Raw genomic sequence first — 22,558 nt, forward strand, 5'->3', positions numbered from 1 at the left:
GCCTGGTGGTGGGCGTGTTCGTGGTCTACGTGGTGCACACCTGCTGGGTCATGTATGGCATCGTTTACACACGCCCATGCGCCCAGGACGGCAACTGCATCCAGCCCTACCTGGCCCGCAGGCCCAAGCTGCAGCTGAGCGTCTGTCTACACCACCACGAGGTCCAACCTTGGTGCTGAGAACAATGTGGACTTGGTGTTGAACGTGGAGGACTTTGACGTGGAGTCCAGATTTGAAAGGACAGTTAATGTTTCTGTACCAAGGAAGATGAGGAACAATGGGACCCTGTATGCCTACATTTTCCTCCATCATGCTGGGATCTTACCGTGGCAGGATGGGAAGGAGGTGCACCTCGTCAGTCCTCTCACCACCTACATGGTCCCCAAGCCTGAAGAGGTCAACCTCCTGAAAAGGAGAGCAAATTGAAGCTGAAAAGAAGCAGACCAGTGCCTTGGATGAGCACATTTCTCACTGGCGGCCGAGGCTGACGCTAAATGTGATGGTGGATGACTTTGTCTTCGACGGGTTCTCTCTGCCCGCTGATGTGCATCGGTACATGAAGATGATCCAGTTAGGGAAAACTGTCCATTACCTCCCCATCCTGTTCATCGATCAGCTGAGCAGTCGCGTAAAGGACTTGATGGTCATTGGCTGCTCAACCTCAGAGCTCCCGCTCACCATGTCCTATGACAAGATCTCGCTGAGGAGGCTGTGCTTCTGGATCCACATGCAGGATGCCGTGTACTTGCTGCAGCAGTTCGAGTTTTCAGAGAAAGATGCTGATGAAGTGAAAGGAATCTTTGTAGACACCAACTTGTATTTCTTAGCCCTGACCTTCTTCGTCGTAGCATTTCATCTCCTTTTTGATTTCCTGGCATTTAAAAATGACATCAGCTTCTGGAAGAAGAAGAAGAGCGTGATTGGAATGTCCACCAAAGCAGTGCTCTGGTGCTGCTTCAGCACCGTGGTCATCTTCCTCTTCCTGCTGGACGAGCAGACGAGCCTGTTGGTGCTGATCCCTGCGGGCATCGGCGCAGCCATCTTGTTGTGGAAAGTGAAAAAAGCATTGAAAATGACTGTTGTGTGGAGAGGCCTCCTGCCTGGTCTTCAGTTTGGCACTTACAGTGAGTCGGAAAGAATAACCGAGGAGTAGGACACTCAGGCCATGAAGTACTTGTCGTACCTGCTGTACCCGCTCTGCATAGGCGGAGCCGTTTATACTCACTCCTGAACATCAAGTACAAAAGTTGGTACTCCTGGTTAATCAACAGCTTAGTCAACGGGGTCTATGCATTCGGCTTCCTCTTCATGCTGCCTCAGCTCTTTGTAAATTACAAGATGAAGTCAGTGGCTCACCTGCCCTGGAAGGCCTTCACCTACAAAGCTTTCAACACCTTCATTGATGACGTCTTCGCCTTCATCATCACCATGCCCACCTCGCACCGGCTGGCCTGCTTCCGGGACGACGTGGTGTTCCTGGTGTACCTGTACCAGAGGTGGCTTTATCCCATGGATAAGAGCAGGGTGAACGAGTTTGGGGAGTCTTACGAAGAGAAGCCCACCTGGAAGTCTCACTCAGACTAACCCACGGGACCCACACCCCGCTGAGAGCCACCTGATCGAGCTCCACAGGCCTGGGGGACAGACGCCGCCCGGGGCCCTGGGCTGCCCTGCACAAGGCCGATCTCTGTCAAAGAACAGTTTTGATTGTCCGGACACTGAGTATTGGAAGCTTTTGATGGAGTCTCCTGGACATTCCACCTTCTTTGTTGCCAAAACTTCTCTTGACGTCCCTCACAGCTCTTGTACCCTTGTGTTGCCTTTGGAAGGAACTGCCTGTGTCCGCCTGGACGCCTTGCTGTGAGCCCGCTCCAGGCTGCTGGCTGGCATTGGTGGCACAGCGGCTCTGTCCGCACAGTCTGCTGGCCATGCTGTGCAGGGTGGGGTTCACCTGCAGCACCCTGCCCACCACCTGCCAGCACCCAAGCCAGGAGCGTGCCTGTCAGGGGTCCCCCAAGGCTGGGAGCAGCAGGGACCAGCATTTCAGGCTGTTGATTTTTCTCACCTGCACCTCCCCCACATGAACGCCGAATGCCCACAGAAACCCGTTCTGTATGGACTCTCTGGGATCAAACCGCTTTTTTCTCTTTTGTTGAAAATTTTAATGATGTTAAAGCATATTGTATTGTATGTTTCTATTTGACAATAAATTTCTCTGGCCATAAAAAAAAAAGTTATTTCCAGAACCAAAGGCCTGATTTGGCTCCCTCAGCCTGTTGCCTTGATTTTGGTTATTACCTAAAGGGCCTGGTTGGTTCTGCTGACTGGCTAATGTATCCATCTTACCCCAGCTGCTCTATAATGCTGCTTGGTCTGCAGCCATCATTGCTGGATTAATACTGAAAGTCCCAAAATTCATCCCTCCACCCATATTACTACCTTGATTACTTACAAATCCAGTTCTACCCCCTCGACTATTACCAGTTCCACACTGATTTCCAAAGCCACCTGGATTACCTCCAAATCTTCCACTTTTTTCTGTCTATTGCTATTGTGCTTAGGTTCAGCATTGGATATATGTACACTGATTTCCCTTAATGATCAAGTCTTCTCCACAAAGAGACTGGGAAATCTGGTTATCTGCAAAAGTAACAAAGGCAAAAGCCCTTAATAGTTTAGGAATGAAGACATCCACGACTTCTCCATACTGGCAAAAGAACTGCTCTAACTCCATAGCAGTCGTATCTTCTGTACAACATCCAATAAACGCCTTCCTGCTCCTTAAAGGCTCATCTGGGCTTTGCTTAGAATTAGGAAGTTTGCATCCCACCTTCCATCTATCCCTGTGACATTACTTTCACCTGGGTTTCATATTCTGTAAAACAAAACCAAATTCTTTAGAATGACCAGTTTTTAGTTCTTTTTTGACCTGCACCATTAGAACTTCTCCACAAGTACTAAAATATTCTTTTAGATCGTGTTGGATTGTTTTCCATGGGAGACCCAACACTGTCAAATCAGATGTTTTCTGGACTGCTCCCGTCTCATCCATTTTTCTTTGGTTATCTTTGGAATAATTGACAGCATAGACCAGACTTCCCCAGCCAACATGGGCATGCAGAATTCCTTCTACTAGTTGGACTCCGCTCATTCACTGAGATGCTGGGTTCCTGTAGCGCCAACCACAAGCCCCTGGAAACTAGGCTGTGACTGTTGACAGCAACACTGTACCATCATCTTCTGATGGTATTTCAATAGGCTCGTCATTCTCATCTTCAGTCACCCAAATATACTCAGACATCTGTAGTTTTACAGCTAGACCACTGTTTGCAAACATGACAAGAAGACAGACAGCCAAGGAATGCTAGAATGGTAAAATTCTTAAGGACTCTAGACTTGAGAGCCAAAACCCCTGAAACCATTCCACTGGGTGAATCTTTAAATCTTAGACTAAAAATTAAGAAGTGGGTTTCTTCTTGTTTTGGTTGAAGGTTGGGTATGGACTGTTAGGTTGTTTTTATTTCACTCACAGCCATGTGCGAGCTGATTGGATTTACTGGATTTGGCTAACAGGCAGCTATTGGTTAGACGTCTCTGGTTTAAGAGCCAGTCTGGGCCTGGGCCACATGCCTGGGCCGTTTTAAATCAGTTGGTTTTAATTGTGTTTAGAATGAACATTATTGAGGTTGGACATTTAGGCTGTTGCTGTGTTCTTGCAATGGTGGATAATGCTGCTATGAACTTTAGTGTACAAATCTCAGTTTGTGCTTCAGTTCTTATATTCTCAGGGTATATTCCAAGGAGTGGAATAGCTGAGTCATAAGGAATTTCTGTGTTCAGGCTTTTTTAGTAAGCACCAAACTGCCTTCAAGAATGCTTGCACCATTTTACAATCCCACCAATAATGTATTCGGATTTCTCATCATATCCTGTCCAACATTTATTACTTGCTGCCCTGTTAAACTTTGCCATTCTTACTGGAGTGAAATGATACCTCATTGTGGTTTGGGTTTTTGTTTTTGTTTTTCAGCATTTGTGTTTACCCTCTTTTTCTTTATTATTTTTTTCTTTATATTCCTTTGCATACAAAATTTTTGTACAGTGTGTGTCATTCATGTATATTGCATATATTGCATTTTACACTTTTATACATTCACCCTGTGTTTCAAATAATCATGTATATTGTGTTTTACAAAATTAATCACCATTGATCTATGCCTGCTATTGGCCCATGTTTTCAGGATTTTTACATGTAGGATTTTTGTCATTCATAAGATTTTCTATTTTATTAATTTTAATGAACGTTTACAGAGGCTTAGGGTTTCCATTCATTCATTGTTGCACTTTTCTCCCTGCCCCAGCCCCCACCTCATTGTGGTTTTGATTTGCATCTCTCTTATTCCCAGTAATTTGGAGCATTTCTTCATGTGTCTGTTTGCCATTCAAATATCTTCCTCTGAAACTTCTTTCCATGTCTTTTGCCCATTTTGTAATTGTGTTATCAGTCTTTTTCTTGTGGAGGCCCCAGAGCATTCTGTAAACTTTTGTTATAAGATTCTTGTCTAAGATGGTATTACCAAACACTTGTTCCCAGTCTGTAGGTTTTCTTTTCACCCTGTTGGAAAATGTTTTTGATGCACACGTGGATTTAATCTTTGGAAGGGGCATGCATCAATTTTATCCTCTTTAGATTGTACATATCTGATTGCATTTGGCAGTCTCTTTATACTTTGGACTAGCACTTCTAAGCTTGATCCCAGTTTTTCTCTTATGAATGTTCATTCTTTTTTTTTTAATGGATCAAGAAATTATGGTACATTCACAAAATGGAATACTATGCAGCACGCAGGAGCAATAATTTTGTAAATTATTACCTAACTTGGGAGGGACTGGAGAGCTTTATGCTGAGTGCACTACCTCAGTTCCACAAGGATAAATATTCTGTAAAAACTTTATTGTAGAATGAGTATAAGGATCCAGGAGGGGTGGGAGAGGCTGAAAGCAGAGGGATGTGGATGTGCAGGGGGAGCGGAGATTAATCATTGGGTTGTACAATTTGATGGGTAGGATGGTGAGGGAAATGGAAAGAATTTGTTCAAATTTGTATTCGAGTTTTATAAACAGACTAGTAGAGGGGAAAAAAAGAACATTATTGTAAGTAGTACAGCACTGGTCTGTCAGTTTGCTCTACTGAGGTAACTTGGGGTTACTGTGATACTGAACGCTGTTCCACTAGTGTGTCAAATGCAATAATGGTCACCCATGGTGGACAGTGTTTGGTGGAGCTCCCAGATTAAGACAGGTTTGGAAGCAGGAGTGTCATCTACTTTCTAAACACCATGCCTCTGGAAATTCTATGAACTTAGAGAAATGACAATAGTTATAGAACAGGATTCAGATCTTTTGTTCATAGGGTCGCTATAAGTCATGCTCTTCTAGATAGCATTTAATAATACAACAACAAAAATCTCTTAAAGTCTCTGAAAACTTGGTTTTGTCTCTGAACTACATAGTAGTTGGCCTACTGAGTAGGAAGTTGTGCTTCTGACCAGTGGCCAGTGATTTCGATCCCACCAGCTGCTCCATGGGAGAAAGATGGCATTCTCCTTCAGTATGATTTCCAGCCTCTGAAAACCCACCAGCAATGAGTCAGCTCTGACTTGACAACAATGAGTTAAGTTGTTTTGGACATTATGTTCTTTTAAAAACATGATATGCAAACAAATGAACAGCAGCGATTTGAAAGATTGGCTAGTATTGAGAATGGCGGTATTAAAATTTACATGAATAACTCTTAAACTTTTGTGTTTTAGTAGCAACAATAAAACAAGTACACTTATTCATAACTCTTGCTGTTACATTGGAACTGACTCCGAGCTGACCTTCAGCAGATTTTCAGAGGCTGTAACTCATACAGGAGGATATTGCCCACCTTTCTCCCGCTGCTAGTAGATTCGAACCACCAGAAAGGCACTACAATTGGGTCAGCAGTGTAACTCCCTACAAACTGTGTCTTTAAAACTCAAATAAAGCTTAGGAGGAGATAAAAAATACTTAGGAAGTAAAAAGAGAACATTGATTCTCTTCTTGAGGAGGAAATTGAAAATCCTATGTGATCTTATTTTATTTCCAACTTCTAGCTGAGTCTGTTCCATTTTCCCCTCAGTGTCTGTGCTTCTACATCATTCCTTTTATTTTTTTTTTTTTTGCATTTATCTCCATTTGCTTCTTTTGAACTTTAAAATATTGGTAAGACAAAATACATAATGTGGGAAAGATTAGAATAAGAGTTGTTATGATGTACTGTTCAATCAGTTTACACTTAAAGCTCCCTGTGCTCAGCAGAATGAAACAGAGGAAGAGAGAGTACATTTTCAGCCCTGCTGATTGTGCCTCACCTACTTCCTCGTGTTTCCCGCAGCCAGGCCATGTTAGGTGAGAAGCTAGGAGGAGGTAACACCAGAATTATGAGTCCTTAATAAACTGGCTTACTGCTTAGTAGCATTTGCTGATTAAAGTTTTAAGGAGAGAGCCCTAGTGAAGCAGCATGCTCTAGTGATGTGGTGTTAGTCTCTTTCTCGGGATGGTATCACTGTGGAGACCTCCCTCTATCTATACAGTACTTTAAAAATAGTTGACAATATTTTGTCTATTGATAAGTTTTGATCTACAAAGTATCTTTATAGAGATGTATTTAAATCTTTATTTCTTCTTAATAAAAAAGCTTATTCATATTTAATTTGTAGTTATATGGCTTATTATGATGCATTTAGTATATCCAATTGATGAAGTTTTTGTACTACCTTTTATGAAGCCTTGTAAAGCTATCAGTGCAGAAAATGTGGACTGGATGTACGTGGAGCTCATCCAGCGGTGCCGCCAGATGTTCCTGACTCAGGCAGAGACTGCTGATGACCATCTCTATCAGATGCCCAGCTTCTTGCAGTCCATTGCCAGTGTGTTACTGTACCTTGACACTGTAAGTGAACCTCTCATTAATCTGAGCACTATTTTTGATATTAGCTTCCTTTCCACAAATACTTTGATGGACCTCTCTGATGTATATTTTATGACACTGTGAGGAGCAGAGTTTCGTTTTAAATTCATTTTTTGTTTCAGAATTATTGTTATGAAACTTGGTACTGTGTTTTCCAACTCAGTCACTCATTGCTGTCGAGCTACAACCAGCTCATAGCTGACCCTCCAGTGGATTTTCAGAGTGTAAATCACACGAGAAGAATATTGTCCATCTTTTTCTCTCTCAGAACTGCTAGTGGAGTCAGACTGTCAGAGAACTACTGCCTTTGGGCTAGCTGTGCAACTCCCTACCAGCCACACCAAGAACTCTCTTCATCTTTCTAAAAGATTCAGAGTTGTTCCTTGCGACAAAATAGTACCTTCATTATCATTCAGACAATTGACACTTTTTTTAGATAGTTATAAAAGATAAGCTTGGCAGATTTGATTAAAAAAATTTCAGATTTTTCTTCTAACTAGTATCTGACCAGGAAACCCTAGTTGTTTAGTGGATTGACTTTTGATTGCAAACCGAAAGTTTGGTTGTTTGAACCCAACAATTGCTCCATGGGAGAAAGCAGAGTCAGTCAGATCTTGTTAAGATTTATAACTTAGAAATCCAGTGGGCCAGCTCTCTGTCCCGTAAGTTCTCTGTGAGTTGGAATCATTGCACTGAGCTTGACTATTTTTGCATATATGATTGATGGAACTGTAATTACTTTGACTATTTGTGCTATTCATATATTTATTGCCATCTTAACTTTTTGCATCCTCTCACCCTTGGACAGGTTCCTGAGGTATACACTCCAGTTCTGGAGCACCTCATGGTGGTGCACATGGACAGTTTTCCCCAACATAGTCTAAAGATGCAGTCAGTGTGTTGTAGAGCCATAGTGAAAGTTTTCCTGGCCTTAGCTGACAAAGGACCAGTTTTTTGGAATTGCATTGGTACTGTGGGTAAGTTTAGAGTTTATTGTTTTGTTCTTGATGATGAATACTTAGTGTGTTATTTAAGTTAAAGAAAATCTGGTTGTCGAATTCTTCTGCAGCTTTTGATGCTTCATGGGAATTCTTGAGGCCTTACTGGACTAAAATCTCTTCTCTATCTCTCTCTTTTTTAATCTTTTTCTTTTTGCGTTTGAATCACAGCATTAGTTCAAATTTAAAAACCAAAATTAGCACACCCAGATTTATTGCAGCTTTGTTCACAATAGCAAAGAGTTGGAAACAACCCAAGGGCCCATTAACAAACGAATGGATAGAGAAGCTGTGGTATATTCACACAATGGAAGACTATGCTGCATTGAAAAACAAGGAACACATGAATTATTATACAAAATGGGTGACTCTGGAAGACATTACGCTGATTGAAATACCTCAGTCTCAAAAGGACAAATACTACATAATGCCACTGTCGTAAAGCGGGACTTACATGAGGGTTGGGGAGAAAGTAAGAAAAGTGGGGATAAATAACGTTTACTGCATTGAAACAGATACAGGAGAGAATTATTTAGGAGGAATATATCATTAGGTATTATTGTCATGACAAGAGTCCAGAATGAAAGCTGCATAGTGGAGTGAGGGGGATTGTATAACAATGAAAGAATTTTTTATTACTTTTTGAAGAGGAAAGCAAACTGGTGGTGAGGGGTGAGCAGGGAGGAAAGTGTGTGACAATGAATGAATGGAAATCCAAAGTCTCTGTAAACTTTCATTAAAATCAATAAAAAAATAAAAGACATGGGAAGTAAAATTATGATAAAAATTATAATTTCTGTTGAGTGCGTGGTTTGTATTTTTTAATGTGTCTTTTTTTTTCAATTTTTCTTCTTCCAGTTCATCAGGGTTTAATCAGGATATTTTCTAAACCAGTAGCTCTTCAAAAGGTAACTTCTGAGTCTAATGTTTTTAAAATTTGTCTTTTGCAACAGAGAGTTAGCAATGTTACTTAGGTTAAATATCCAAGAGTGGTCTCTATTAGTTATTATTGTTGTGTGCCATCAAGTTAGAACCAACCCATAGCTGACCCTCCAGTGAGTTTTCAGAGGCTATAAATCTCATGGAAGGAGATTGCCCATCCTTCTCCTGCAGAGCAGCTAATGGATTTGAACTGCATACCTTTGGGACCACTAGGCCATTTCTGTATCTTGTCAGGTGAATGAGCTGCTCATAAGATAGAAAATATCCTTAAGTATAACTTTGCTATTACATAGAAATTTATACAAGGAAATTTTAAAAAATTTAAAAAGGAAATGTTTTCTCTTTTGAAACTCTTAGACAAATATTCAAATGAATTACAGAAGGCTTAATGACTAAGAAATGTATCAAACCAAGACCCACTGTCTATTCTGACTCCTAATGACCTCCATTGAGTTTTGGAAGCTGTAAATTTTAACCAGAGTCTTGTCTGTCTCCAGTAGAGACATATGGGAAATGAGTATAGGGAATTGGATAAGGGAGAAATTGATATGTAAGAATGGGAGTGTCCTCATTGATATGTGATTGGAGTCCTTCCTGAACCCTCAGTCTAATTTTATATCTATTATTGGGAGCTTGCTTAGTTTCAGAAATCCTGACACATAGCCTGAGGATGTGCGGGCTGTTGGTGACTTCTGTGTGTGCCTTCCTGACAGGATACCTTGGCTGAATCTGAAAACCTTCGTGTCACTGGGGAAGTGCAAACTGGCAAGTGGAAAGTCCCAGTGACTAGAGACTATCTGGATCTTTTCCGAAATCTCCTAAGCTGTGACAAGATGACGGTAAAAGTTATATTTTTAAAGATATACAGGAATCTATTTATTTGCAGTCAGAGTTTTACAGAAAACAGTGTTCTATTTAGTAACAGTGTAACTAAATGATTTCTCTCCTGCGTACCCTCTTCTAAATCCATCTTGAATTCCTGACAGTTTTTGTCCATGTATTATTCAGTGGTTTTGAATAATCTTAAGGAAGATTTTACTTACATGCGATATTAATGATATTGACATATATGGGGACACAGAGGAGATTAATTGGTTTTTGCCAATCTTAAAGCAGTTTAACTTGTAAAACAAAAACACCCAAGCCTTTGCAATCAAGTTGATTCTGCTCAGACACCCTATAGGACACATAGGGTTCCCGAGGCTGTGATCTTTATGAATATAGACTGCCACAGCTTTCTTAGGACTTCAAAATATTGCTTTCATACCTGAGCAATTAACTAAAATACTGCTGTAGTGCTCCAAGCTACTCCTTGGAGGCAAGGATTCTGAAGCTTCGTCTGACATACTTTGGACATGTTGCCAGGAGGGACGGGTCCTTGGAGAGGGACATCATGCTTGGGAGGGTTGACGGACAACGCAGGAGGGGAAGACCCTCTATGAGATGGATTGATTCGGTGACTGGGGTAATCGGGATGGGTGTATCAGAGGCAGTGCGGTTGGCGCAGGATAGAGCAGAGTTTGGGGCTGTTGTGCATAGGGTCGCTATGAGTCGGAAACGACTCGACGGCACATAACAACAACATACTAAATATTGGTAATTTATTATTTTTCTTTATTTGAAGGATTTACTCTTAGCAGATGAAGCATTTCTTGTTGTGAATTCCTACCTCCAAAGACTGAATCATTTGCTGTATGATGAATTTATAAAATCTGTTTTGAAGATTATTGAGAAATTGGATCTTACACTAGAAAAACAAAATGTTGGAGAACAAGAGGTTAGATGATTTTTTTCAATAATAATTTTCTATCATTTTCATGCCAATTTTCTTTGCATATAAATATCAGAGACAAAATAGCATATTTTTAAGGGATCAAGGAAAATTGTTTGCTTCAGGATTAATATGTATTATTTATACATTTCTATTGGACATAGCCTAATTATAGAAAATGTTATCATTCACTTGTTTAAAACAAGAGTAATTGATATGTTAACACAATATTTAAAAAAATTTGGTTACTTATTTCTCCCTCCTCTGCAATAATGAAGTGAGAGGTATGTGTTACTTTCTGTAGAAGTAATGTGCCTGTGGAATAGGGCTGCCTGGGAATCTTGGTCACATCTGTGGAGGCTCCAGGTTCTGAAATGCCAAGTGTTAGATATAAAAGCTGTACAGGGGCAAGAAACTTTTTCCAGTGCTGCCGGAGACAAAAAGATCTCCCTGAAACTGATACATGGAGTTGAACTTAATGTGAGATAGAAATCAGCATGAGAGACCAGTAACCTTGTGAGGTGCAAGACATCACAGAAATGACTTGTGGTCTAAACAATCATATCAAAGTGTTGCTGAGGCTAGGGGATTGCTAGACAGGATAGGAGGGAGAGCAAACAATGCTGATGTTAAGGGAACAGGAAGGGACAAGACACACATTTGGGGGAGGGCACTGCATGTATCTTTGTAAGGGGAAGTGTCTTTTATTTGCTCCTTTCACTAAAATGCTTGTCTGTTAGATGTTAGTGGTTCCAAAGCTAAGCATCCAAAAATTAAGACAGACTAGGAAAGAATCATTGGCCATCCACTCCTAAAATATGACAGACCTTCAAAAACCCTATGTACAGAAGAGTACACTTAGAGTAAACTAACAAATATGGCAACTAAGTCTGAGCTCTCAAATTTAGGAACAGAGGAATAGGAGCAGTTGTAAGCATAAACTAATGATTGGAACGTGGAATGAGAGAAGCATGAATGTAGGAAAACTGGACATCGTTAAGAAAGAAACAGACCTCATAAATATTGACATGTTAGGTATTTCTGAAATGAGATGGATGGGCATGGGAGATTTTTAAACAGATGATTGAGATCAAGCATCTACTATGCTTGAGATGGAAAGGTGAGAAAAAATAGGGTCACTATTATAGTTTAAAAGGCTGTTTCTAGATCCATCTTGAAATACAGTGTGACAGGATACTATTCATACACATACAAAGAAGACCTCTTAATACCACTATAATTCAAATTTATGCATCAACAAACAGCCTATGGAAAAGAAATAGATGATTTCTACCAACTTTTGCAGTCAGAAATCAATCGATGTGAAACCAAGATGTATTAGTAATAACCGTGAATGAGATGCATTAGTAATAACCGTGAATGACTGGAAAAAGCTGAGAAGCAGGAAGATGAATCAGCAGTTGGAAAACATGGACTTGGTGACAGAAATGAGGCTGGGGATAGAATGATAGAATTTTGCACAATAAATGATTTATTCATAGCAAATTCCTTTCATAAGCATAAATGCAGACTATACACATAGATTTCACCTGATGGGATGCATAGGAATCAGATTGATTACAGTCCGTGGAAAGAATCATTGGAGAAGTTCAAGATCAGCAGTGACAACTAGGTCAGGTGCTGATTGCAGAACAGACCATCAACTACTCATAGGTAAGTTCAAATTAAAGCTAAAAAGGGCAAATCAAATCCACAGGAATCAAAATTTCACCTTAAGACTATCCCACTTGAATTTAAAAACCAATTCAGGAACAGGTTTGTGGCCTTAAGTTCTAATGAACGAAGATCATATGAACTTAGGGAGGATATCAAGAATATCATCCACAAAGAATGCAAAAAATTATTACCAGGACAGAAAAAGAAGAAAAGACCAAAATAGATGTCAGGAGAGACTATGAGTATTGCACTAGAGTGCCTAAAAACCAAAGCAAATAGAAGAAATCAAGAAGTTAAGGAGCTGAATAGAAAATTTCAAAGAGCAGCACGGGAAGGCAAATTATAATGAAATTTGCAAAGAACTGGAGTCTGAAAATCAAAACAGCCATAACTCTCTCGGCTGAAGGAACTAAAGAACAAATTCAAGCCTCGAGTTGCAATACTTAAGGATGCTTTGGACAGAATATTGAACGATTCAGGAAGCATTAAAAGAAGATGGAAGGAATATACAGAATCACTGTACCAAAAAAGAATTGGCTGACACAGAAAATTTTCAAGAAACAACATATGATCAACAGGTAGTGGTGATGAAGGAGGAAGTTCATGCTATTCTGAAAGACTTGGCAAAAAAATTAAGCCCCAGGAATTGATGGAATACCAATGGACATATTTCATCAAACAGATGCTACCCTGGACATGCTTACCACATTGTGCAAAAAAATCTAGAGGACAACTATCTGGCCAACTAACTGGAAAAGATCCATGTTTATTCCTATTCCAAAAAAAGGTGACCTGACAGAATATGGAAATTATCATACAGTCTCACATGCAAGCAAAATCCTGCTCAAGGTTATCCAGAAATGACTGGAACAGTACATTGACAGAGAAATACCAGACGTACTGGCTGGGTTTAGAAGAGGCTGTGGCACTAAAGACATTATTTATCACCAATGTCAGATGGATCCTGGCAGAAAGCAAAGAATACCAGAATGGTGTCTATCTGTGTTTCATTGCCTCTGCAAAGGCATTTGACTGTATAGATCACAAGAAAATTGTGGTTAATCTTGAGGAGAATGGAAATCCCAGAACACTTGATTGTGCTTATGCAAAACCTATACTTGGACCAGGAAGCAGTCCTTAGAACAGAGCAAGGAAACACTTCATGGTTCAAAATCAGGAAAGGAGTATGTCAGAGATGTATCCTGTCTCCATACATTTACAATCTATATGCAGAACAGATCATTCAGGAGGCTGGGCTTTCTGAGGAGGAATGTGGTATCAATAACCTGTGTTATGCAGATGACACAGCCCTGCCTGCTGAAACTGAAGAGGAACTGAAACACTTACTGCAGAAGATCAAGGACTGTAGTCTTCAATATGTAGTCTTTAGCTCAACATCAAGAAGACAAAGATTTTCACCACTGGGTTAATTGGCAGCACCATGATGGAGAGAGAAGAGATGGAGGTTGTTAATAGTAACAGCTTGCTTGGCTCCACAGTCAACATGTTTGGCACTGGCAGTCAGGAAATCATATAAGGTGAATTACTTTAGGCAAATCTGCTGTCAGGGACCTTTCCGGAGTACTGAAAAGCAACGATGTCAGTCTAGAGATCAAGGTGTGCCTGATCCAGTCCATGGTCTTCACATTTACTTGCTATGTATCAAAGAGCTGGATAATGACTGTCTTTGAGTTGTGGTGCTGGAGAAGAGTCTTGAACATATCGTGGACTCCCAAGAAAACAAATAGGTCTGTCTAGGAAAAGGTGAAATCAAGTTTCTTTTGGAGGCTAGGATTTTGAAGCTCCGTTTCAACATATCTTGGGCATGTGGTCAGGAGGGACCAATCCTTGGAAAAGGACATCATGCTTGGAAGGGTGGATGGACAGCACAGGAGAGGAAGTACCCGAATGAGATGGATTGATACAGTAACTGGGGTAGTGGGGGTAGGTGTACTGGAGTCAGTGAGATCGGCTCAGGACAGGGCAGGCTTCAGAGCTATTGTATATAGGGTTGCTGTGAGTCACAGGTGACCTGACAGCACTTAGCATAAAAGATGATAGGCAGAGAAAGGAGAATGTCCAGTTTTAGGTGAAAGAAACAATCTGGCTTCAGGCTGCACCAGGTGCTCCTCTCCTCTCCTTTCCTCGCTCCTCTCCTCTCCTCATCTCCCCTCCCCTCCCCGTAGTTCTAGTAAGAAAGTACTATTGTTTTGAGGAGTGTTAAATGGCTCTTGAGCCCAGTAGTGTTTTCAGATTAGATAATCCTGTTAATGTTAGTGGATATACTTCTACTGCAATGCAGTGAACTTGGACAGAGTTAGTGGATAGATTCTTCTGCTGCAGTGCTGCTTGAACTTGGACAGGAGTCAATGGGGATGACAATGCAGAGGCTATGGTAAAGGAAGCCACTAAGAATATTTGCTGTGCTGATATCATTGCACTTATTATGTTCAACTCTTTGTGCTATTGATGATAGTATGTGAATTATTACCTTTGTGTAATTTATGTCTAAAATGTTTCATGGGAGAAAAAACCCAAAAGATTGCCAAAACTTACTGGAGCTGTCTGCCACAAACTTGATTTTTACAACATAGTATCTGTGACATTTTTTGTTGATTTCTTTTTCCAGCCCTTTTGCTTCATTTTAGTAGAGCAGCTATGAACTCATTAGTACTTCTCAGTAAATCTCAATTCTTACCAGCATCTACAGACACACACATTCATATTTCCACCTTTGTGTTTAGCAGCTCCTGAATTGAAATACAATTTAAATAAAAACCCAATATTTAAAGCTGAACTTTGAACCTGATGAGCTTTGCAAAAGAGTTCTGTTTCTTATGTCTTTCTTATTGATGTCACTTGTTTTTCTACTTCTCTAAATGACACTTTGAAATCACCAAGTTATTATTAATATTTTGTACTTTTTGCAGTTCTGCTCTCTGTTGGTATAATTGCTGGTTCCATCAGGCATAATCACCTTCTTTTCAGCCCCTAAATTTCTGTTTTATCCCTTTGCTGTTTTACTTTCCATGTATCCTTTTACTTAAGGTTTATCAAAAGTTTCCTCATTAATAAGCTCCTGTTACATACCTATTTTTCTGCATCTCTTAATATTACTCTTTTGTTGGTTGGTGATTGTTCAGCAAAATTGTGACCAAATGATGTGATGTTTAATTCACCTTTTACCAAAATCAATTTTTTAAGGATGAGACTGGAGGTCTTGGTGTCTGGGTTATCGCAACTTCAGATCCAACTGCTAATCTGCATCCTGCTAAACCTCAAGATTTTTCAGCTTTCATTAATCTGGTGGAATTTTGCAGGTACAAATTTTTAAATTTTAATTGACTAAAAGAGAAAATTACCAGTTTTTTACTATACTATAACAGAAACATTTATGTTTATAAAAAAATGAGGTGGTTGAAAACTTGAAATCTGTAATAATTTATATGAACCTTTAAAATGTATTTAAGTACACCAGCTTTTTCAGAATTTCTTTCTCTCTCTCTCTCTGTTCATATATTCATATGTATAGTGTTTAAAAGATATCTATATAGATCGAAAATAACATAATGGAATTGTAGGCTTGCTTCAGTCATGTCCCTTATCATTTCAAAACTGAGTAAAAATATAGTTAAATTTTCCACATTAAGCTGTTTATTTATTTTTACAGAGAGATTCTTCCTGAGAAGAATGTGGAATTTTTTGAGCCATGGGTATATTCATTTGCATATGAGTTAATTTTTCGATCTACACAGTTGCCACTCATCAGTGGTTTCTACAAATTGCTTTCTGTTGTGGTGAGAAATGCCAAGAAAATGAAATATTTTAAGGTACATTTTTCCTGGAGATATTGGATATTTCTCTCTTTATTTTTTTTTAAAAAGCTACATGTGCCTGTATAAAGTATTGTAAAGTATGTGACTGTAGCATATTATAGTTTTAAAAGCTACTATTATATAAATTTTAAAATATTAATGAATGAGTTGAATGTAAACTCTTTAAAAGAACGATTTTGTAATATATTCTGTCTGTATTGATTTTCTAAGACCTATGGCTGAGTGTGTTTGATTAGTGGGCTTCCCAAAGTGGGGTCCCACTATCAGCACCAATAATATTCCTGGAGTCACATTTAAAAGCAAATTCTGAATCCCTTTCCAGACTCACAGTAGTGAGAAATATGAGGCTGGAGCAACATGAGATTTTACAAGCAGCCCCCCGGAAGAACTCCAGCTGGCTGCTGGAGCTATATGGCTGTGTCCTGCCCTGAGTTCCACAGGCTTATTGTGTTAGGTGATGCGTGAGAAGGGAGCCTCTCACCCCTTCTGCACCAGTCCACATTCCACTTCATGCTCTTTTTCTGACTGCCTTCACCTTGAACTACGGTCCTGAGCTACCCCCACCTCCTTTCTCAGCGAGACCCTATCAAAGTGAAAATTAATTAAACAAACCATTTGAGGAGAGGTTGAAAGTACTGGGTGGGGGTGCAGAGCTAACTGATTATTGTCCTGTGAACTGATTTGATATTTTACCTCACAGGGTGTTAATCCAAAGGATCTGAAACACTTTTCTGAGGATGAACAGAAGTATTCTTGTTTTACTTTACTTGCGAAATTTGGTAAAGAGGTAAATTTAAAGTGATTTATATTTTATGTTGTGAGCTGTTATAAAATAAATATATTTTGAAAAATATTGATCATATTAATCAAAACTTAAGCATTGGTCTACTACAGTCTTAGTAAACACTAAAGAAGGAAATCATTGTATTTCAAGAGGGCTTTGAATTTTCTTAAAATAGGTTAATCAGAATTCCTCATTTCTCCCCTATCTCATTTATGGGACATTATATATTTCAACAAATGTGGTTTTTTTGGCCATCACAACTTCATTTGTAGATGACTATGGCCATATCTCATGATACGTGCTCATTTTTCATGTTTGAGAATGAGGTAAATACATCTTAACTGATTTTTTAATATGTACTATTTTCAGGCATGTAGCACCATCTTTTTCTCATGTCTTGATAGGTCTCCATTAAAATGAAGCAATACAAAGATGAACTTTTGGCCTCCTGCTTGACCTTCATTCTGTCCTTGCCACACAGCATCATTGAGCTCGACATGAAAGCCTATGTTCCCGCATTGCAGGTAGTTGCATTTCCTGATCAGGCCCATTTCTTGAGCCAAGCCCAGTTTCCTTGGAAACACTGTGGTATCACTTTCCTGCAGGTGCTTCTCCACTGGGCTGCAGTATTGCAGTCCTGTAGGTCACAGCCCTGCAGATGCTTCACCACTGAACTATGATGTCACAGTCCTGTAGGTGCTTTACCACCAGGCTGCAGTATCCCAGCCCTCCAGGTATTATCCCTGCAGGTGCTTTGCCACCAGACTGCAGTATCACAGTCCTGCAAGTGATTTTCCCACCGGGCTGCAGTATTACAGCCCTGCAAGTGTTTCACCACTGGGCTGCAGTGTCACAGTCCTGTAGGTCACAGCCTTACAGGTGCTTCACCACTGGGCTGCAGTATCTTATTCCTGTAGGTTACAACCCTGCAGGTGCTTCACCACCGTGTTGCAGTATCTCAGTCCTGTAGGTCACAGCCCTGCAGGTGCTTCACCACTGGGCTGCAGTGTCACTGTCCTATAGGTCACAGCCCTACAGGTGCTTCACCACCGTGTTGTAGTGTCACAGTCCTGTAGGTCACAGCCCTGCAGGTGCTTCACCACTGGGCTGCAGTGTCACAGCCCTACAGGTGCTTCACCACTGGGCTCTGATGTCACAGTCCTGCTGTGCTTCACCCCCAGGCTGCAGTATCATGGTCCTGCAGATGTTTTTCACCACTGGGCTATGGTATCCTGGTCCTGCAGCTGCTTCACTACCAAGCTGTGGTATCACGATCCTGCAGGTGCTTCATCCCTGGGCATCCTGGTGCAGGTTTTCCTTCAGCTGCTGTTTGGCTTTGGAGTTTGAAATACTTCACTGAGACTCTAAGCTTTTAAAAATTATTTTTGTATTTGAATGAAAGCTTACAAATCATATGGTTTTTCAAGTGATCATTCATACATGTTTTGTAAATTATAATAGCAATTTTATCATTCATATAATGTTTTAACAGTATATGTTATATAGTAACATTGATATATAATGTTGTAACATTAACTACAGCTTATTAATGTGGCAAATTAATTGTAGTGTGTTATCAACCCCTTCTTTTTTTAAAATTGTTATTGTATTATTTTTAAGTGTACCATCAAATCAGATCTGACTGGTACAGAAGGAGATTGCCTCCTCCTTCTCCAGCAGAACATCTGGTGGATTTGAACCAATCCCTTCTTGTAGATTGCCTTTTCTTTCACTTACCTTGTTGTTGTTAAGTGCCATTGAGTTGTAGACGACTAATAGTGACCCTATGAGTGAAAGGCCTTAACACTTGTGTAATTTTCATCATTTCTCTAAATTCAGAGTTTCCAGACGTAAGCTGTTTCGAAAATGAATGCCAGTCCTGCTTCCAAGCCTGTTTTAATCTGGGAGCTCCACCAAACACCACAAGTAACCATTATCGCATTTGACACGTCAGTGTCACAGTATTTAGCATCACAGCAACCAGGAGTTACCTCTGTACAGCAAATGGACAGACCAGTGCTATACCACTTAGAAGAATGATTGACCAAAAACAATAGAAACCAGGCCTGAAGGCTGCAGATTACAATTACCCACCTTTGGCTTGGTAGCATAACCTTCAATCCACTAGGGCAAAAGAGCTCTCTTTATGACTTACAGCAGTCTGTGAAGAACAGATCTAACCTTTGTCCAATCCTATGCCAACCCCACAATCTGAGACACGCTCAAATCCATTGCTAGTCACTGTATCAATCCATTGTGTTGAGGATCTTCTGTTCTTCTCTGGCCTTCCACTTCTCTCAGCATGATGCCATTTCCCAAGGACTGGAACTTTAAACTCTTGGTTGTTGTAGTTAAGTGCCATCATTTACTTACCTTACCTTTTTATTAATTTCTACTTCCTACTCATTCATGGTAACTACCCAACAATGATTTCTACGTGTAAACCTTTTTTAGATTTTTATAATGGTGACTGGCTCTGAACTTTAGATGCTGGATTTAAACTCTCTATGCCTTGTGATCTTGTGCGACAGTCCCAGCCACATGAAGAGATGCTGATTTACTTTAGTGAACCCTCTTAATCCAGCCGTGTCTGGTGTTCCAGTAGTAGGAGGGAAAAATCATTAAAACCACAATTAATTGTGATTTTTTTTTTTGTCTATAAACCTGAAATTCCTGAGTTTCTTTTTGTCTTGTTTTTATTAATGGACAGATGGCTTTCAAACTTGGTCTGAGCTGTACTCCTTTGGCTGAAGTAGGCCTGAATGCTCTAGAAGAATGGTCAGTTAACATCAGCAAATATGTAATTCAGCCATTTTACAAAGACATTCTACCATGCCTTGATGGGTATCTGAAAACTTCAGCCTTATCAGGTAAAGCTTAGAAGAGTTGTGTGACTCTTAATTAAAATGTCAATGTCATAACTATTAATAGATGCAGTTTTGCAACTTAGGAATTTGAACTTATTAATAAATATATATTTAATTAATTTTTTTTATTTCTTGAATTCATTTCAATATTATTGGCAAAATATGAGATCTAATTCAGGCATTAAAACTATTTTTAATTTTAAAAGACAGTTTATTTTTGTTGTTGTTAAGCAAAACATATGCCAGTCAGTAATCATGCATACACAGTGCAGCATCATTGATCACACGCCTGAAGTCATGCACCCATCCCCTTCCTCCTTTGCTCTGTTGTTGCTTATGCAGGAGCATAAATTCACTGCCCCTAGCTTTTCTGTCCAAGTGTTCTTGTCCATTTGGGGACATATAGAAACAGCTTATACAAGCAACATGCTCAAGGCAGACCTGTCTTACTAATTAAGCTATTACTTGGTTTAAGAAGACTTTGGGGGATGTTTTTGGGTTAAACTTTAAAGGCTTCTAATTTTTTGTTGTTCTAGAGTGGTTTAGGATAATGCATTGTTACTGGAAAAAGACAATTCTTCCAGCCTTGGAGACAAGAGTTTAAGTGGAAAAAGCAGAAATTTTGTTCATTTGCAGTCATACAAGAGACAGTCTATGAGCTTTCCAAATCTTCCTCTACTTTGTTAGAGCCTGTGGGGCTACTAGAGGGAGAATGTGGGAAATGAATGAGAATTCCCACACTCTTCTTCCTTTATCTGTTTATTCAGACCTGGTATAAATCCTTTGCAAGTAGGTCAAACCTTGTCAAAGACTCAAGATAGCTATGCTTTCAGACCAAAAGAGAAGTAATTCCTAGGTGCAGGATGCAGAGTCTGAGGGGAGTACATCCTAGCTGTGGATTGCCAGGTAGGACAGAATAAAATTCCAATTATCAAGTTGCTCTCAGCTTTTAAATTGCTGGGCAAATGAGTAGACATCTGTGAACTGACTTTTGTTTGATAAGGAAGTTACTTGCTAGTTTAAGAGGAAGAGAAGGAAAGAAAATACTTCTTCCTTTTAAACAGTTATAGAAAGAAACATTAGTTTTACTTCTAGTTTAGAATATTGCGAGAACTTAGTTTTTATTAATTGGGGAATAATTGTTACTGTTGTAATGTACCATTGAATAGACTTCAACTCCTAGAGACACTATGAACAACACCTTTGAACCTTATCCTATCCTGAGCCAACCTCACCATCTCCAGCACACCCGAGACCATTGATACAGTCATTGTATCATTCCAGCTTGTTGAGGGTCTTTTCTCTCTTTCTGACTCTCCACCTTTCCTAGCATGATGTCCTTCACCAAAGACTGGCCCCTCCAGACAACAAGCCCGAAGTGTGTCTTTGTTATTGCATTTGTTTGCTACAAATGAGAACTTTTCTTACCTAAGATTATGCAAAACAACATTCATATATCTTCTAGTTCTGTCTAGTTATGAGAATCGTGTCAACTTAGTAGATGAGTAAACCTAGTCCTTCAAGCATGACTTCTCAATGCCATTTTCCATGAAGAGGAACTAGGACATCTTGAAGTAATGGCTTGTTTTAAACTTGTTGATAGGTGCCATTGAGTTGAGTATGACTCATAATGACCCCAGGAACAACAATCTGAACAATCTGAATCCGAATTCTGGTGCCATTATTATCAAACACGATACAGTTGAGCCCATTGTTGCAGTCACTGTGTCAGTCCATCTTACTGGGGATCTTTCTCTCTTTCCCTGACCCTCCACATTTCTAAGCATGATAATCCCTTTCCAAGAATTAGCTTCTTATAGCAACATGCAAAGTCAGTATGTTAAATTAAACTTTGTTATTTTTGGCTCCAATGAGCACTCTGACTGCGCCAGAATGTATCTGTTCTTTTGACAGTCCCTGGGATATTCATTACTCTCCTAAGAAAGGAAAAATATGAGGTGAAGCTGGAATATTGTGTTTTCTGGTTTCTAGAAAGCAGAAGTGTGTTCAGAGAATTACAGGGAAGTGTTACAAGCAGAATTAGGAATAATTTTAGCATAAGCTATTTCAGAAATAGATAACTCATTGCATCAAATAAGAAAATATTGAGAGAGACAGATATGAATAAATAATTTTGAAAGCTTTCTAGCGATATTAGCAATTAACAAAAAACATGATGCTTTCTAATGACCCCTTTTGTTCTAGAAGTCAGATGGGCTATGTAGGGTTCTCTGCTCAGTGTCTTATAGCCAAAATCCAACTGTTGTCCAACCAGGGCTCTTACCTGGAGTCTCTGAGCCTTAGCTGCTCAGCAGTAGGAACTGGTAGAAAGTACTGGTCCTCATTTCGTCCTGGCCATTCACCAAGATACTCTTAGCTTCTGAATGCTGGTCATGCACATGGCCCCTCCATGCAGATTGTGTGTTCCTCCCCTGTCAACATAAACTCACTGCCTTCCTGCGGTTCCTAGTTAATCTTTCCAGTTACTGTTGGCACTTTGGTCACAGTTGTTGTTGTTGTTGTTATGTGCCGTCGAGTTGTTTGCGACTCATAGCGACCCTATGCACAACAGCCCTAAACCCTGCTCTGTCCTGCGCCGACTGCACTGCCTCTGACACACCCATCCCAATTACCCCAGTCATCGAATCAATCCATCTCATAGAGGGTCTTCCCCTCCTGCGCCGTC

The 22,558-nt window shown here is 40.0% G+C and overlaps 1 protein-coding gene and 1 pseudogene across 2 annotated transcripts in view; one reads left to right on the forward strand and one right to left on the reverse strand.

The window, feature by feature from the left end:
• LOC102872339 overlaps positions 1-3,301 on the reverse strand; it is a 3,723-nt pseudogene extending 422 nt beyond the window's left edge.
• The window catches only part of LOC102847508 (DNA-dependent protein kinase catalytic subunit-like), a 309,905-nt gene that overhangs the window by 41,832 nt on the left and 245,515 nt on the right, over positions 1-22,558 (forward strand). For both annotated transcript variants that reach the window (XM_006880417.1, XM_006880418.1), the window contains exons 12-22: positions 6,815-6,979; positions 7,806-7,974; positions 8,854-8,903; positions 9,651-9,776; positions 10,562-10,714; positions 13,374-13,379; positions 15,590-15,705; positions 16,056-16,215; positions 16,922-17,008; positions 17,410-17,529; positions 19,716-19,875. In XM_006880417.1, the coding sequence (XP_006880479.1) occupies positions 6,815-6,979; positions 7,806-7,974; positions 8,854-8,903; positions 9,651-9,776; positions 10,562-10,714; positions 13,374-13,379; positions 15,590-15,705; positions 16,056-16,215; positions 16,922-17,008; positions 17,410-17,529; positions 19,716-19,875 (1,312 nt within the window). The remainder of the gene's footprint in view (positions 1-6,814; positions 6,980-7,805; positions 7,975-8,853; positions 8,904-9,650; positions 9,777-10,561; positions 10,715-13,373; positions 13,380-15,589; positions 15,706-16,055; positions 16,216-16,921; positions 17,009-17,409; positions 17,530-19,715; positions 19,876-22,558) is intronic.

Source organism: Elephantulus edwardii, unplaced genomic scaffold (assembly GCF_000299155.1).
Source record: "Elephantulus edwardii isolate Elephantulus edwardi_28Jun2011 unplaced genomic scaffold, EleEdw1.0 scaffold00008, whole genome shotgun sequence".
NCBI classification, from domain to species: domain Eukaryota; kingdom Metazoa; phylum Chordata; class Mammalia; order Macroscelidea; family Macroscelididae; genus Elephantulus; species Elephantulus edwardii.